Here is an 18,233-nt window from a genome sequence, read left to right on the forward strand (position 1 = left end):
AATACACTTTCAGACTAATGACAGAGGTAGGGGAGTCACCCGGCAGCTTGGAGTAGGGCGGAAGGTAAGGACGTAGCTACTTTCAGATAGCTTCCCACAAGTCCTCCTTATTTCAGCCATGCCCACACCCTTCACACCCAGCCCCAGAGGTACCTGGTCTTTTCGGACTTTGCACAGAGTTCGATTTGGTTCTTGACTCTCCCTGTCACTCAGCGTAGTTAGAGTTCAGCTTTTTCAGGGTGGCTAAGTGAGTTATGACTCATCCATTTGTGTTCTAAGCTCCCCAAAATATGTCACTTTTGTCTCCTTTCCTACTCATCCCCTTCTCATGGTGATTTTTGAAGGGTTTTGGGAAGGAGCAAAGTGAGGTTTGTGTGCTCCATTTGACATCTTTACCCAGAAACCTAAAATAGATGTGGAAGCCAACAGTGGTTGGCAGGAGTACAGCCGTCAACACCGACAAGTGAAATAGAATCAAGATTCCAGAAACTGACTCAATATATGAGAAGTCACCAATAATTGATAAAGGATCAACTGACCATCTGCTAGAAGAATAAATAAAGTTAGCCTTTTCTCACCCCGTATGTATAGAACTCAATTTAGGTTGGAGTGAAAATCTAAACATATATACAAAACTGGAAGGAAATACGGGAAAATAATTTTCTAATCTTGTGCTGAGGAAGACCTTTCTCAGTAGATTGGAATGGAAGAAGGCTTAAGGAGCAACCAAGACAAAGTTGGATGGGGAAATCATTGCCATATATATAGTTAGTTACCATCCCTCTTAGATTTCTAAAAATCAGTAAAAAAGTGATTCTTTTAAAACATCTATAAATAAGGTAAGAACTAGAAGTGGCCAATAAGCACTTGAATCTAAAGATGCTCTACCCTTAGGGCAATGCAAACTAAAACAAGAAGAATGGATACTGTATCAGTGATTCTTTATCCGTTTCCCCTGTATCAGCATCACCTGTGAACTTGTTAGAAATGTAAATTCTCCAGTGCCATCCGAGACCTACTGAATCACAAACTATAGGTTACAAGCCCTCCAGGTGGTTCTGCTACTTGCTCATGTTTGGTAATCATTGCTGTGTGGCCAAGAGAATGAGTGAATTGTATTCAATATCATGGGTGAATCTCACAGTGTTGAGTGAAAGAACCCAAACATAAGAGTACATATTATAGGATTCCATTTATGTGAAGTTCAAAAACAAGCAGCACTCATCTAGGCTGATAGAAATCAGGGGCGTTGTTACCCCTGGAAGAGGGAAGAAGCAAACCAGGAGTGAGGATAAAGCCTCCCAGAGCAGGTCATCTTCCGTTTCTTGATGTGGTTCCACAGGTTTGTTCAGCTTGGGGAAAACCATTGAGCCGTTGTTCCCTTAGGATTCGTAGACTTTTTTCTGTGCTGTGTTTCAGTAGCAGAAAAAGACAAAACATGAGCTCTCTTTTTCCTTAATTGGGTTTTTAATCATTTAAAACATGGGAATTTCGTGAGGGTGGAAGGGAAGAGCATAGTTACACTTGATGAGAGGATAAATTAGTACAAGGTTTTTGATGAGTCATTTGGCGGTGCCTCTAAAGCCTAAAATATCCTAGAAATTCCACTTCCAGGAGTCTGTCCTGGGTTTCAGCTATTCAGAGGAAGATATTATAAGAATGTTCCCCGGGCATTTTTATACAAACAGAAAGGAGACAGCTAAATTTTTCTCCATAGGGAGCTGGTAATGTGAATTATGGAAAACTTCAATTATGGACACCTGTTAAAGTTGGCATAGGTCCGCATGTGGCAGCGTGGAAGGAGGTCTCCATGGCATCGCTGACTGAAAGAAGCAAGCTATGGGCACCGTGTACAGAGTGATCCAATATCAAAGCGAGAAAGGTGGTAGTTATAAATGCAAGGGGAAGAAGGGTAGATATAAAATGTGTATATTGATTTCTCTTGAGAATTTACCACTGGTGGATGGGGGTTGTCATTTCTTTGTTTACTTTATATATACATGATATTCTTCTGTGTTTATTTTCACCTGCATTTATCACTTTTGAAATTTTTTTTAAGTCTTAGCTTTACTATTCAAAAACATCTTAGCCTAAGACGTTTATTGGTGAAAAAACAAACACTAATTGTCTGGTGTAGTCAAATAAAGATCTAGAGTTTGTCTTAAACACACACAGAAAGCAGGAGGTGAGTAACGTTTTTGTAGACTGATTTTCATCAGTATTGGTTACAGTGAGAGACAGAGGTTTGCTTCTAGAGACGTTTTGGTTACCTAGGAAATTCACTTGGGTAGAACAATTCTTTTCGTAACAGGAGCATTCTTTTTACTGTTTGCTGGTGAGGTCATGGGTCACGTATTCCTGCTCTTTGAGAGATGGCTCAGTTAACGATATTGTCCCTGTGTGTGGCAGATGGCCACTGCTAGCATATTAGACAAAGCATCGCTAGACAGTGGTCTCAGCTTGCTTTAATGATGAAAAACATTTTCACATTGCGAGCCAAGAGCTTGTAGCTAAGCTTATTTAGCAGGACACCAGCTTGTGCTGGAAATTCTTCAACACTCACTCCCCTGGAGAGACCCCCTGACCCCCTTTGCAGTGGGTCTCCATGCACAGTTATGTTTCCTGTGTGGATCATCAGCAAAGGGCCGCGCTGACCCTTTCAGTTTGAATCAAGAAGCTCATGATGTTGCTTCAGCCCCTGCCATGTTGGATTATGTCTGTTGCCGGTCTTACTGATCCAATGGAATGTTAAAGGTACCCAAATAGATTATCTGTCAGTTACAGTGAGTTGGGCCCCAGAGCCCCGTTAGTATGAGGCTTGGCACTCTCTAGAATTGTTTCATTTTATGCATCTTCACTTCCCATAAATTCTCTTGCTACAGACGCAAACACAAAAACACATCTTCGTCAAGTGTTTCTTTGGAATTTATATACAATATCAAGCAGATAAATCATGTCACATTTCAACTCTAAAGAGGGCAAACAGCAACATTTAGAGTCTGTTCCCTGCTTTCCAGCTCAGACAGCCAATCTGTGACAGGGAGGTGGGCTTTCTCCCAGTGAGCCGTTTCCAGTGTCCCTTGGAAACACATCTAGAGGTTTAATGATCTTCTCTGTAAGTCTTCCTCCTTAAACAGGGGCCGGAACGAATGTCCCTGCAGCATCACCTCTTCTCATCCCTCTCTGCAGGGCCCCAGCTACCTCGTCCTGGGTGGGTTGAAAACGGAGCTCATGAACCGTTGTTCAGATCAACCCCTTAGACTGTTCCTGTTTCATTTTTCCCGGGGAGGAGATGACATGCTAATTCACTTTTTAAATCTTTCTAGAGACCTCGGGGTCATTCCCCTTAAGCCTAATCTAATCTATTAAGTCTATTAAAATCCTGTCTGCTTCTGAAATTGGCCTTGAATTCACTCACTTCTCAATATTTGCTGCCATCACATTGGTCTTGGAGACAGTTGTCCTTTGACCTCTGCAGGGGATCGGTTCCAGGACCCCCGAAGATACCAAAATCCAAGGACGCCCAAGTCCCTTATATACAATTGTGCAGGATTTGCATATAACCTTCACACATCTTCCCATGTACTTGAAATCATCTCTCGGTTACTGATAATATCTAAGACAATGTAAATGATACTGTATTGTTTAGGGAATCATGCCAAGGAAAGAAGTCTGTAGGTGTTTGACACGCAGACACCACCATTGTAGGCCTGACTACATAGTGCGCATCAGCAACAACGTAACTTTTCTTTTCTGGATATTTTCAACCCCCGGTTGGTTGAATCCGTAAATGTGGAACTGTGGATATAGTTGGCCCTCATCTTCCCCCACCTGGATTATCGTGATGGTCTCTGACCTTGTCTCCCCACACCTGCCCTTTCCACCACGTGTCCATTTCTCACCGTGCATTCAGAGTGGTTATAGGGGACCGCTCCTTGTGGTTTCGGGAATTGTAGCCGAAGCCGTGAGCCAGGCCCCCCCTTGGGAAGGCCGCTAAATCTCAGTGGAAAACCGAAAGGCTGTGCAGCAGACAGGACTGAAGGCCACTCAGAGGGTTCCCGTGGGAACTGGATTTAAAGAATGCATACTATGCTTTAGAGCTTGCTCCGCTTCTCTTCTCTTATCTCTCAGTTAATTATAAACAATCTGTAGCTAAAGATGTATGAAGCCTTGCACCATGTGTCGGCATGGCGTCAGGATATTTAGCAGACCCTGACACAGACTGGTCACTGTGTTCCCTATATTGATATCTATAATCAGTAACTGACAACCGTAACCCAAGCGTCTGAAAACTTATTGATGATTCATAAGCCTTGACCTTGTGTCTCCCGAATCCCCTCCTCAATAAAAGGCACGGGAGACGGAAGTTCGGTGCTCTTCTCCACTAGAGAGATTAGCCGCCTCCCATTCCCCCCAGACAAAATACAGTGTCCTGGATAAATCTGTTCCGCCGTGGTCATGAAACCTCTGCTGGACAGGGAGTTTCCAACCAAGCCGGGCATTGGAGGCAGATCAGCCTCAGGTGGTCTTAGGAAAACTGAACTTGATTATATCATTGCCCTAAGGTAGAATACAAAAGCCCTAAGCGTCCCGGGCCCATGTTACCTGACCCTTCCCAGTGTTTCTGACATTTTGCACCGATGTCCTTATTGCACCGTCTCACAGGTTCTAGAAGGCAGGAAGCGCTTAACCTCTGCCTAGAAGGGTGTTTTCCCTCGGACTTCAGGTTACCCTTCACACGGCCTTCCTGACACTCCCCGGGCCTGCCAGCAAGGCTGTGTCTCCCTGTCGTAGTCCCTTATCACACCCTTCATTTTCCTTCATAACGTGTTTCCATAATTGCATTTATTCAGATACTTGCCCCCACCAGACTTGAAGCTGTGTGTGTGCCCCACTCTGGCCTCAGGACCTGAGAGCAGGCAGCCTGGCGTATTTTAAGTGCCCTTAATTGCTAAACAAATGAGTGAAAGCTACTCTCCCAGCTTTGTGGTTAAAATTGCTCTAGTGTTTTGTTCCACACACCATGAAGAAAGCTAAAACAGAAAAGAGATACAGTGGAACCTCGGTTCTCAAACTTAATTAGTCCAGAAGGCTGTTGGAGAACCAAATTGTTCAAGATGGAGACGTTCGAGAACCCAGGGTTTGACCGTAACTTGTCCTAAGTCATGCGGCAAGCCAGAACGTGTGACCAGAGCCTGAGGGGTGTGGTTTAGATACTAACTTTCTCCTCTTTTTTTTAAATTAGTATTTGTCTTTGGTTTTGTTTGTTTTGTCTTTTATTTGGTCGGATGCTAACTTTTTCATGGCTTAGGAATAAAGTCCTCCTGGTTCTCGAAGGTTGCTGGAGTGTGAGGTGCATGCCTTGCTCTGGCCTTCCTTTGTCCAGGACTAAACAAACATGCCTAGAATGTAGATCGGTTTCTTTTCCCTTGATGAAGTCCTCCTTTGGTCCATGGTGACATCGATTTGGCTTTGGGTTTGGTCTTGCTCCTCAGCAGTGGTGAAGAGTAGGTGACTGTTGCAGGAGAAATGTGCCGCTTAGGTTCAAATGCAGAACGCTGTATCCAGACTGGGCCCTGGATTACCCTCCCTTCTGAAAGCTCTCCCACACTGCAGCTTGTTTGCCACCTGCAAGGAGGGCAGCTGTAGCAGGTGCAGAATCCTCAGAGGTTCATCCCCTGAGAATAGATTAGTCCAGGGACCGCCTCAAGTGGACCTGCAGTCTTCTTCCCTCATGATGTTTTAAAACTCTTGTGAGTGCCAACATTTAAAAATCAAGATTATCTTGTAGAAACTTGAGTTTCTGTGTTCTCCAGGGGGCGGGGGGAGCAAACAGCCCACATAATTGGGTGGAGCTGAGTAGAGACTGCCCCTTAAAACAAGACCTTGTTTTTCTTGTTTGCCATGGTCTCTGCCCCGCCTACTACGTTCATTTGTTTTAGCTTCCTGGCTTCTGTAGGCCTGTAAGTTTGTAAAAGTCATGTATATGTGTGTATATGGATGCAAGTTGTAACTGACGCTCTCTAATGATTTCTTTTTCTCTGTCCTCTTCTTTTTCTTCACTTTCTCCTTTCTCCTCCCTTTTCCACTGCCTCGATCATTTTACAGATTCTGGGACTGCTGGTATGGACCCTTATCGCTGGAACGGAGTACTTCCAAGTCCCTGCATTTGGCTGGGTCATGTTTGTAGCTGTATTTTACTGGGTCCTCACAGTCTTCTTCCTCATCATCTACATAACAATGACCTACACCAGGATTCCCCAGGTGCCCTGGACAACTGTGGTAAGGAAGCCAGGCATTCTTGTGCTTTGCCCACTAGGGAGAATGGAACTTGGTCTTCCTCTGGTCAAGTTTGCATTTTACTACAAGCAGTCAGGAGGAACCAAGCCACTCCTTGAACACGTGACTTAAAAATTTCCTCTGCTAAATATCCAATTTCATAGCTTGCAAGTTCTGCCTTCTGCAAAACACTAGAACACAGTTTGGCCAAGTTCTTTGCCACTTTAGAACAAGGATCACCTTTCCTGCAGTTTTCAATAATGTGTCCCTCATTTTCATCTGAGACCTCAGTAGAATCGCTTCTAACACCCATATTTTTATCAACATTCTGTTTAGGATTATTTATGTGTTTTCTAAGAAGGCGGAAGCCTTCTTGCCAGCTTTCCTCTTTTTCTTTCTGAGCCTTCAACAGAGTCGCTATTAACATTCATGTTTCCAGCACGGGCCTCTCCTCATTATCCAGTCCCAAAGCCATTCTAGATTTTTTGCTATTTATCACAGTAGCACTCTGCTCCTGGTTCCAAAATCTGCCTACCCCGCTCTTGGTACCAAATTCTGTATTAGGGTTCTCTAAAGGAGCAAAAGCAATAGGATGTGCATATGGTATATAAAGAGATTTATTATAAGGAGTTGGTTCATGTGACTGTGGAGTGTGAGACGTCCCATGATCTGCAGTCAGCAAACTGGGGACCCAGGAGAATGGAGGATATAAATAAACTCTAGGCCAAAAGCTGGAAGGCTCGGGATCCAAGAAGACCCAATGTTCACTTTCACGTTCAAAGTCAGGAAAAAGGGTTGATGCTCCAGCTCAGAGCAGTCGGGCAGGAGCAGTTCCCTCTAGACTCGCAGGAGTGTCTGCCTTTTTGTTCTGTTCAGGCCTTCAGCGGATTGCTTGAGATAAACCATGAAGGCCCCACGTGGGAGGTATATGGGGACAGAATACCTCTACCTCCTGCTTACCTCTCTACCACCCCCTTCCCCACTTTGCTCCCGGGGAAAGAGGAGTTTCTCCTTGCCTTAGAAAAATGGATTGGGCCACAGTTAATGTGGGACAAAGTCAGAAACTCAGGAAGTTCACAAGTCATACAGCCAGGGAATCTTCTCCCCATTCTCTCTTTGGTCCCTTCATCCGCACGGCTATGTGGGCACGACCCAGGACCCATGTCAACATGTCAGGGCATGCTGGCCACGTTGAGCTGCCTTCGAATGTCCTCTCGTTCGTCTTGATCCCTTTTATGGGGACTGGACATTCATGGGTGCCCCAGAATACATGTTCAGAAATGTCCATTGTGGGAGTGTTTATAATCCTAGAAACACTAGGAACATCAAAATGCCTTCCCATAGGGGAAAAGTGACACTATGAACCATTAGTACTAATTGCGTGGCTCTGTTTGTGTGAACGTGGGTGTCTGCCTGTACCCCGGGGACAGGGCTTCAGGTGGTGAAGGACGTACTGACGTTTTTACTTCAGACTGTTTGTCTAGATAGGATTTTGTTCGGTTATGATGAACATGCATTACTTTTTTTTAAAAAGCATTTTAATGCTTCAAAAGTAATATATGGCTAGTTTACTAAAGGGTACAAAATGAAAACTATAAAGATTTTCATTCCTCAGAGGTAACGACATTTAACTGTGTCTGCATTTTTTAAATGGTGGGGAGTCCTTTATTTGGCAAATAGCAAATGTGCAAAACTCAAGAGGTGCTGTGCAATATTTTTAAAAAGTAAAGTTTTTAAAAATGCACATGTGTGTTCCTGGAACTCTCCGTACCCCCCCCACCCCCCCGACCTTCCAGAAAAATCCCACAACCAACAAGCATATGAGTCATCCAGAGAAATCAGGGTTTCGGGGGACACATTTCTAATGGTAGATGAGCATCCTGTATGGCCTGAAGCCTGGGACCAACCCTTCTCTTGCAGGTGATCCCCCTAACCCAGGAGCAATGTGAGCAAAGAGTAGGGGTGGTAACAGGGGTACACAACCTCTCTCACAATGCTGGGACCTGAATCCGGAAAATTCTATGAGTCTTTTTTTTTTTCCCCCTCTGAGAAGAAAAAGATAGCACCTCCTCCCCCTTCCCCGACCCATCCCTGTGTCTCTGAATTACTGAGGGGTAGATGTTAGACCTTAGAGGTCCTCTTCCTTGAGAGTCACCCCTCCTCCCGCCTGCATGAAGCATGGGTTCTGTCCCACCCCTCACCTTTGTTCAGACAGGAGCAAGCTTTGAACATTCGGGAGTATGGTTCCTAAAGTTTAAATATAACTGAATACCAAATACCTGCTTGGATTGACATATCTCCCTTCTCTAAGAATAGGAAAAAATAAGGTGAAGCCATGGTGAAATTCGTTGGCAAAGGGCTCCATTAATATATACAATCACCTTTTCATTTTCAAGAACTTGCAGTGGCTGGAGGAGCTCGCTTAAATGCCCCTCCCTGCCTAGAGCAAGGGGTCAGAAAATCAGCTGGGCCTGCTTTGGGAAAAGCTCTCCTCTCCCAGGGCAGGTGCTGAAGGGTGCGGCTCCTGCTGGGGACCATGGGCTGAGGCACATGTCCCTGGTGGCACCTTCTGCTGCCTTCTGTCCTCAGCGAATGTGTCATCATGGCTGACGTTGAATGAAACGAAGGTCAAGAGCAAATTGAAAGAGAGAAGGCCCCCGAGGGGCAACGGGCGGCCTGGGCATGCTGGGGGAGAAAGAGGGGAGTCTGGGTGTGCTGTGAATGAGATGGTGTAAAACCCTCTCCTCCCCAACACACGGACATACTGCATTCCCAGAGCCCTCGTCCCCTGCCCTCTCCTGAGTGTCCTGACAAGCTCGTGACCACATCCGGGGTACGGTCCTGGCCACTTCTGAGGTTCGGAGGTGCCCAGGCCTCCCTGCGCCCCCTGAGAGCTCCACCTCTATGTCTCCCCAGGGTCTGTGCTTTAACGGCAGCGCCTTCGTCTTATACCTCTCGGCCGCCATTGTGGATGCATCTTCCGTCTCCCAGGAGACAGGCAGCCACAACTTCAACAGCTGGGCTGCCTCATCGGTGAGTGAGCCCTCTCACCCGTCCCCCATGATCTCCTCCTTCCTCCCTGAGGCCCTCTGGGGATCAGGAGGACGACAGAGCTGTCCACCGGAAAAAGCACCACCTGCAGTAAGACACAGGGCCGATGAGCTGATGGGTTTGAAAGCATCAGAAGTTGGTGGCCCGAAGTGCAAAGATGCTGTAAGACACTGCCTGAGTGAGAGCCAAGCAGCTGGAACAAAATAAGTATTTGAGGGACAAAAAAACATTTGAGGTATTCCAAGAAAAACTGTACTGACTGCAGTTTAAGTGGGGAAAAAGTTGCAGGGAAAAAGCACACTATGATTCTATTTGCTTTTTTTTTTTTTTTTTTTTTTTAAGGAGAAATGTTTGTTTGTGCATTGAGAATGCTTAGAAAAAATAGACAGCAACAGAGAGTTTCCTTCCAGGGACTGTGATTGGCTAATAAGTGTGGAATGAGGCGTTTCTCCTTTTATTGGATGGGCCAAAAAGTCTGTTTACTTTTTTCCATAAAATAGAAAACACATTTTTCATTTTAAGCAATAACCTTACTGATTTGGATACTTTGAGTATGTCAGCTCTCTACCACTATTGGCTTCTAGTGGGTAGAGGCCAGGGGTGCTGCTAACAATGCATACGACAGCCCCACAGCAAAGGATTATTTGGTCAAAATGTCAATGGTACCAAGAAACGTCACACGTTCGATCCGTCACAGCACCTTCTCCATACACTGCACAAATCTTATTTTGCGTTTCAGTTGTATTTTTACCTTTCTTGAAATAGTAAAGCATAATATGCCAAAAATGTTGTATGTTTTCTTCCATTCTCAGTATTCAAATGGCTGCACAAAAAGTCACCAATTTCAGCCCTGGCTGGTGTGGCTTAGTGGACTGAGCGCTGCCCTGCGAACAACAAGGTCACAAGTTTGATTCCCAGTTGGGGCACATGCCTGGGTTGCGGGCCAGGTCCCCAGTTGTCGGTGTGCGAGAGGCAACTGATCGATGTATCTCTTGCACATCGATGGTTTCTCTCCCTCTCTTTCTCCCTCCCTTGCCCCCTCTCTAAAAATAAATAAATTAAATCTTTTTTTTTTAATTCACCAATTTTGATTTTTTTGTAAATGCAGGCTGGTATGACAGCTGTCACAATACAGTCGAATGAAATTGAAGACAACTATGCACTATTAGAGCCATCTTACAGAAAAAAACTAAATGAACCCTTTGGCCAACCCAACAACGAATGTGTTTCTGTACTGTTTCCATTTTTAAAGCATGAGTATATATTATTTTTCTAATTTAAAAACTGATTTTAAAGGTTTGTCTAATATTGGCCTTAAACTATTCCATCCACAAAAGAAGTGTTGGGTGGGGATAGGAGGGAGCAATTAGGCCAGAATGCTGAAGTGATAATGTTGAAGCTGATTGATGATACATGGGCATTCATTATAGTTTTTATTTATATTTCAAAATTACTATTTAAAGGTGGAGAGCATGGGGCCACAGGAGACTGAAAATCACAAACTTTGGCAGCACGGGGCTCAAGTGAACACATAGCTAGAATCTACTGGAACTGGGTGGCGTTGGCCCGTAAGAGGGGCCTGCGTTTTCCAACTCACCGTTCACACCACAACCCCCATGTGGGCGCATCACTTCCTCCTGCCCCTCGATTCAGTCTGATTAACTAACCCTGTGGCAGTCTGAGGTCAAGCCCTGTCTAAAAGTGCCTACACGGTGACCCCCCATTATCCATGATTTTGCTTTCTTCACTTTGTTACTGGCAGGCCAACTGCATTCCAAAAAACATTAAGTGGAAAATTCCAGAAGTAAACAATTCATAAGTTTTAACTTGCACGGCATTCTGAGTATGATGATGAAATCTTGCACCATCCCACTCTGTTCCTGCCCGGGGCGTGAATCATTCCTTAGTGCGTCATATCCACGCAGTATAGGCTTCCTGCCCCTTAGTCACTTAGTAGCCTTCCCTATGATCGGATAGGTTATCAGAGAGAGAGATAACAGTCACGTAACTTTTATTACAGTATATCATTATAATTGTTCTATTTTGGTATTAGTTATTATTGTTAATCTCTTATTGTGCCTAATTTATAAATTAAACTTCATCATAGGTATGTATGTATATATATGGTTTGGTACTACCCACGGTTTCGGGCATCCGCTGGGGGTCTTGGAATGTATCCCCTGTGGATAACAGGGGGCTGATATTCTAAATTAGAAATATATGTGCTTTTCTCAGATGCACTCCACCACAGTGACTACCTGAGTGACTACCCCCGGGGTTATTTGAGCAAAACTATAGGCTTTCCAGATATGTTCCAAAAAAGAAAAACAAGGTAGCTAGAAATCATTTCAAAAGGAATATAATTGAACCAGTAAAGCAGTTTTAGATGAGAAGGCCTAGAGTCAAGGGATGCTGTGAGTGTATGACTCAACTGAGGTGAAATGATACCTTTTGCTAATTAGAATGTGCCCTAAACCCCTTTTCTATTATGTTTTTCCCTCCAGTTCTTTGCCTTCTTGGTCACCATCTGCTACGCTGGAAACACATATTTCAGTTTTATAGCTTGGCGATCCAGGACCATACAGTGATTTGCCATTTTGAGAATTAAGAGGAGGAAAAAAGGAAGACTCTCACTGTAAAAACAGCTGTAGGTATAATGTATATTTCCAGAGAACTATATTTAACTGATGTTTTTATATGGGAAGTTAAATTTTGCTCACAGTGGTTTGTTACAATTAAACTGGATACTTATTTGCAAAGTACTGCTATGGGTTATAATGACCTCTTAAAGATCTTGTTGATGTCTTCGTAGACATTATTATTTTCTTAGACAATGTATAAAATGGAGAAAATGCTACTATTAAGAAAGTGTCAAGTTGGAAACCTAACTTTTAAAATGCCAGATCTTTTTGATTAAATGTTTCCAAATCTTGAATAATGATTTGAGAAAGGAGGCCTATTGCTGAAGCCTGGGTGCTCTGCTTCATCCTCTCAGGGGGCTGTCCAGGTACAATACTGCTAGGAGACACTTGTCCGTGGCCACTAGGCCAGGATGGTAGGAGAGAACCATCCCCCCATCTCGGGCGTCATTGGGATCTATGACTCTCACGTGCCAATCAGTAGACCCAGAGAGCATCTAATGAGATGTTGGCCTTGGAGCTTGGCAATGAGCTGTCCCAAAGTGGCACTGCTGAGTCCAGTGGCTGATGCACTAGTGGTATGCTTTTCTAATACACATTAAAATCAGCACATAATCACTAAAAGGATAAATACATGCAAGCACCTTAAAATCATCTTGCTGACCACAGAGACATGGGTACCATAATTGTGGGAAATACCAGACCAAAATTAAGTACTAATCAGATCTCCAATATCCAGTACTAATACTTTGTAACATTATTAGATATTACCAGACAGTAGGAAGGACCCAGTCAGCAAGGCACGAGTGCACTCAGAGGAAGTGATTTTAGGGAGGATGGTTCTTGCAGCAGCAGTGTATCTTGGGTGATTTTTCAACATGAGCTTTTTGAAAAACAAAAAACCACAGAAACGTTCATATGGCTGATGACAGCGAAGAGAGTTTCAGCCTCGTACTTACTCTATGGACATGACACCTGTAAACTCCGCTCTGGTTGAACAGAGCTGTTTCTTTCTGTTCTTTGTGTTGGTCTTCCTAGTTATCGGATTCTAATTCCTTATCCAAGTTCTGTTTACTCCTGTACAGGAGAAGTGGGATTTCTTCAGTGTCTAATAACACCCACCCCAGACCTTTAAAGGAAACGGGGAAGACTGTCCTTGAGTTATGGGTCCAAAGAGGTCATGGGCAGAGGGCACCACAAATGAGAGTTGGTGTAGGGTATGATGTGTGGGAAAGGGTGGGAGTGGGGGGCACAGGCGGCCGCTCCGAGTCCATCATTGAGCAGGCCGTGAAGGATGAGCTTTAGCAACGCAGACCCACAGGGGATCCGCGCCGCGATCTCTGTGGAGCTGCGTTCCTGGTCATCACCGGGGCAGCCCGTGACTCGCTCCTTTTGCAGAAAAAGCAGAAATCACTCGTCAGAGTTTGTGTTTTCTGCTCTCCTCCTCCCTCACACTCACAGAGGCATATTCATCTTCCATGTACCCCACGTTTTGTTTTTCTTTAAGTACTTTATAAGTCAAGTCTCAATAAAAGGCTGGAAAACTGTAACCTACAAAGATCTGTTTCTGGAAACAGGCATAAAGAAAGAAGCCTGCTTTTCTCTCCCTCTCCCCGTCTCCCCCGCCTGCACGTGGGTGATTTCTATAATTGTGCCTGCATTAAAGGAAGCAACTTCTGGGGTAAAAACGTCCATAAACCACTTGGCGATACATTCCAAACAGACTACAAATGTACATCTTTTTTGAACCGGTAGCACCAAACAGACCTATTTCAAGAGAACAATGACTTGCCTGTGTCCATACAGGGCCCTCTGCAGTCCTGTCTTCACTTGTGGTTTTGCAGGAGCACGACCCTTTGTGTTGCACTGAGAATTCACCGAAACATAACACAAAACAAAGCCAAAAAAAAAGCACACATTTTTAACTGAAAGGAAATTGTTATTTCCTCTTTTGAATACCAAGAGACTTTGTTCAAGAATAATTTGTAGACAACGAAATGAGTCTCTGTTGCTCAGATGAAACTATAGGTTTAGAACTGGGTTTGAATTAATTTTTCTCTTAAGAAAGAAGGAAAAAACAGCCACGTGCAGTATGACCAACATAACAAGAGAAATAGGTTTCTGGAAAATGTAACCAGGATGGCACATAGTGCGCTTAAACTCTTCTCTGCCATCTGTGATCACCATGTCCATTCACCTCTCAGCCCTTCCAAAACCAGCAGGTTGTCATTGACGGATGTGGGTGGGGTTTTAATTTGATGTATTTACCCATTCATGGCCAATCAATAAAATGCTTTAGGCAATTCATCTCTCTCCAATTGCGATTTCCAACTCATAGCCCCGAAAGATAAATATTTAGCCAATATTTGAAAAACTACAAGGGAAACTGGAGACAAGAATATTCAATACCAATTTTTCTTTTCGCACATTTTTAAAATTGCGTCTTTCATAGGAAAATCCCTTCCAGGTATCAGCACAAGAAAGATTTTAATGGCATAAAATATCTCTGGGTAGAGTGCAGACCTTTCAAAACACTAACTGAAGATGCAGCCTTGGGTAGAAGAAAATCCATTTAGAGTTTCTATTTCTGTTCTCTAGGCCATCATTATTTTAGTTGAAAGATGATTTTTCACAGAAAAAAAAAAAAATCTGGGCCTATAAGGCTAGGTGCGCATGTATACGCTAAAAGGTGGCAACTTAAGAAGCGTTTGTGAACTTGGCCTCACATAAAAGTTCTCTTGCCAGTGTTCTGCCAGACGTGAATTGTAAGCACACAGCTGTGAGGGAAAGTGAGATCCATGTGCCAGTGTTGATGACTTAGGACTAGAGGGAAGATTCCACTGCATATTGTGATAAGTTAGAGAGTAAGTAAATGTAGGTGTTCGGTGTATCTATAAACGAAGATAGGGTTCGGGGGAAAGCGCTTGGCAACGCAGAGGAATGACTTTTCAGACACTTAGGAATGGGAGGGGGAAGAAAGACGTTGACCGAGGAAACATTTCATTTAGAAGGCATTTTTTGAGAAAATGTCTATATCAATGGCAGATTTTTTAAAATAGAATACCCAGAATAACTAAACCCAGGACATAGCAGACCTTGTTGCTGCCTCTCCCACATCTTTTTTCCGTCCTCTTGTGATCTAACCACTCTCGTTTTTATTCAGTATCTCCACCACCTGCTTACACCCCAGCAGCTTCTAGGAAGATAACTCCACTGTGCCTCTAGGAATGGAGCATGTGGCTCTAAGTAATTCCACCCCCTGGGCTCACCGATCGGTTCAAGGGTGGGTATGAGAGCCGAGGCTTGCTCAGGAGTTCTGGAAAAGAAATTCTGAGGACCAAATATATGTAGGAGGTTGTTGGCAAATACATTGTGACCACAAGGGGGACCCAGTCATAGGATGACAGCGACAGGAAGGAAAAGAGATGAAAACAAACTTCATCTGGATCACATCATGAAGCCACTGAATTAATTCAGCCCTGAAGCTGGCACACTCTGGACTTGGCAATTAACATGAGCAATAATATCCACTTCGCTTAAACTAATTTCTGTTACCTGCAACAGGGTCCATCCTAACCAATAATCAGGACATCCTGGCAAATGGCTTTCAAGAAAAGGCATAAAATCTTGGTTCTGACTTACTTTCTAATGGTCAGCCACCTTAGGGCCTTAGGTAAATGACAGTAATGGTGGGAAAAATCAGCTCTAGCATCAGAGCTCATTATCAATAGAAGAGTAGAAAAAAGGGAAATTTAAGAGTCCCCTTCCCTGACCAGTGTGACTTGGTTGGTTGGGGGTCATCGCCCCACAAAGCAAATGGTCACTGGTTTGATTTCTGGTCAGTGCACATGCCTGGGTTGTGGACTCAGTCCCTGGTCGGGGTGCAGGCAAGAGGCAACTCATCGATGTTTCTCTCCCTCTCTGCCTCCCTCCCTCCCCCTCTCTCTCTCTCCAAAAAAGAGAGAGAGAGTCCATTTGAGAGTGATTTAAGCCTTCCTGAGGTTATCGTTTAAGGGTGGTGATAGCACAGGAAGATCCTAGAAAGAGAAGTGGCAGGAACGATGGGTTCTCAAAGGACTTTTTGTGACCTGACTTGGGTCATTGCAATAGGAAAGCTGAGTGTGAAGAAGGAAACGTGGAACAACCACGTCACGAGAACTCCACCTCGTATCTCAAAGGCGAATAGTCACTCTTGAAAAGTGGCTTCCCTCTCGGGAAGTAAGTTGGCCATTGAGTGCCAAAGAACGTGGACCCTATCAGGATGAGGATTAAACCTAAACTCCTCACAGAAAAAAAGCTTAGAAATAAATCAAAGGTGGTGCTTTTCTTTTTTCAAATTAAAACTATAATGAGATGCTGGGTCCTACCCTTTAGAAGGGCTACCATTGAAAAGATTGCAGTACCAGGTGTTAGTAAGGTTGCGGACCATCTGAAATTCTCACTGCTGGTGGGACTGACAATTTACACAAACAATTTCATGTTTAGTAAAGTTAAACATATACTTATAATGTGACCAGGCAATTCCATTCATAGATATTTACTCAAGAGAGATATGTCCACAAAAAGACTTATGCAGGAATACGCATTGAGCAGCTCTATTCAGAATTGGCCAAAAGTAAAAATAACCCAAGTGACTATTCAAATTGTGACTACACAGATTATTTTGGTGCTGTATTTGTACAATGAAACATCACTGACCAATGAAAAGGAGCGAACTACAGATACATGCAATAATGTGGACGAATCACCAAAATATTATATTGAATAAAACAGGCCAGACCAAAAACTATGTTTGATTCTATTTAAATGAAGGTCACGGAAGGGTAAGACATCTACAGTGACAGGAAGCTGACCGGTGGTTGCCTGGGGTTGAGGGGGAAGGGACTGGCTAGGAAGGGGCACAGGGAACGTTCTGAAGTGGAAGAAACAGTCTATGTCTTGACTGTGGTAAGGCTTGCATGTGCCTGTACGTTTGTCAAAACTCACAAACTGTTTACTTAAAGGGGGTGCATTTTATTTTATGTAAACTACACCTTGATAAAGTTGATTTTAAAAGAACAAAAAGGCATATTTTTTAATGTTCAGTACAGCTCTTATTCTACCTGCCATGCTGTTGGAGGGTATTGCCATCTGTCTCCCATGTGGTGTGTGACCTTCTGGAGCATTGAGATGGTGGGTTTTCACCTCTAGCTTCCCTCTGGAACTCAGCACAATGTGTAGAACATAGTATGTGTTCAATAAACACCTGCTGCAATACTGGGAAGTTAATGAAGAGTCCTGGAAGACCTTGAAGGATTAGCAAGTTAGAGGACAAAGATGAGATAAATGTATAGAGGGCAAGCCTGAGTGTGGCCAAAAACCAGAGCTGTCAGAATGCAAGCCTGCCCAGGAAATGTGGGAGGGGAGGTCCGGGCAAGTGAGGGTTCTGGGCGTTACAGGGGGACCCGCAGGTGAAGAGCTGAATCTGTGGATCCATTTATGGTATTTGGAAATGGTCAGAAAAGTACTTCACAAAAGCTACCAGATGGTAGTGAGCTAGGTACCTGGGAAAACACACAACTGCTGATTGGTTTCTGAAACGTATAAATGACCAATTGTCTGACAGCCTCCAACCATTTAATGATACAGTATTAGGTTGAACCAAGTGAAATAGCCGATATTTGCCCCTTTGACCTACAAAAATGGCAATTTCATTATTGAACCTACACTTTTATACTTAACTAGTTGGCTCTCAAACATTATGCCAGTTGATCCTCAAAACATCTTTGCCTTAGATAAAACAGGTGTCCACAGTTCCGTTTATCTGATGAGGATAACGGAGTCTTCACTAAGTGGTCAGTGACTTGTCCAGGGTTACACAGCGAGTAATGAGAATTGGGCTGACATGGAGGGCTTCTCACTGTTGATCACCAGCTCCTCTGCCTAGGTGACGGAAAACATCTGTCCTGTCAACAAGGGAAACAGGCGAAAACTACGTATGGGGCGTGGGAATGAAGTGGTACAACATTTCCAGAAATCTATTTGGCAATATATATATGACGAACCTTAAAAAATATATTCATTCCCTTGGACTTGGGAATCCCTCGGACTTGGGAATCCCTCTTTAAAACAGGACCAGCCTAAAACCATCACAGTAGGAGAACGTTTACATAATTAAATCCACTGAACAAGCCTTTAGAAATGAATGTACTACAACCACCCCCTTCCCAAGTTTATTCAGAATCAGAATTGGTCAGCACCACCAATAATGATTTAACTTTCTGT

General features: G+C 43.8%; 1 protein-coding gene across 2 annotated transcripts in view; it reads left to right on the top strand.

Moving 5' to 3' along the window:
• The window catches only part of CMTM8 (CKLF like MARVEL transmembrane domain containing 8), a 76,735-nt gene extending 63,256 nt beyond the window's left edge, over positions 1 to 13,479 (top strand). The window contains exons 2-4 of one of the 2 annotated variants that reach the window (XM_090284427.1): positions 6,109 to 6,282; positions 9,196 to 9,312; positions 11,835 to 13,479. In XM_090284427.1, the coding sequence (XP_090140553.1) occupies positions 6,109 to 6,282; positions 9,196 to 9,312; positions 11,835 to 11,918 (375 nt within the window). In that variant the 3' untranslated portion in view covers positions 11,919 to 13,479. The remainder of the gene's footprint in view (positions 1 to 6,108; positions 6,283 to 9,195; positions 9,313 to 11,834) is intronic. The other variant, XM_090284428.1, reaches the window with a different exon arrangement.
• Positions 13,480 to 18,233: the final 4,754 nt, after the last annotated feature.

This window comes from Furipterus horrens, unplaced genomic scaffold, assembly GCF_987537825.1.
Source record: "Furipterus horrens unplaced genomic scaffold, mFurHor1.1.pri manual_scaffold_7, whole genome shotgun sequence".
Lineage (NCBI taxonomy): Eukaryota > Metazoa > Chordata > Mammalia > Chiroptera > Furipteridae > Furipterus > Furipterus horrens.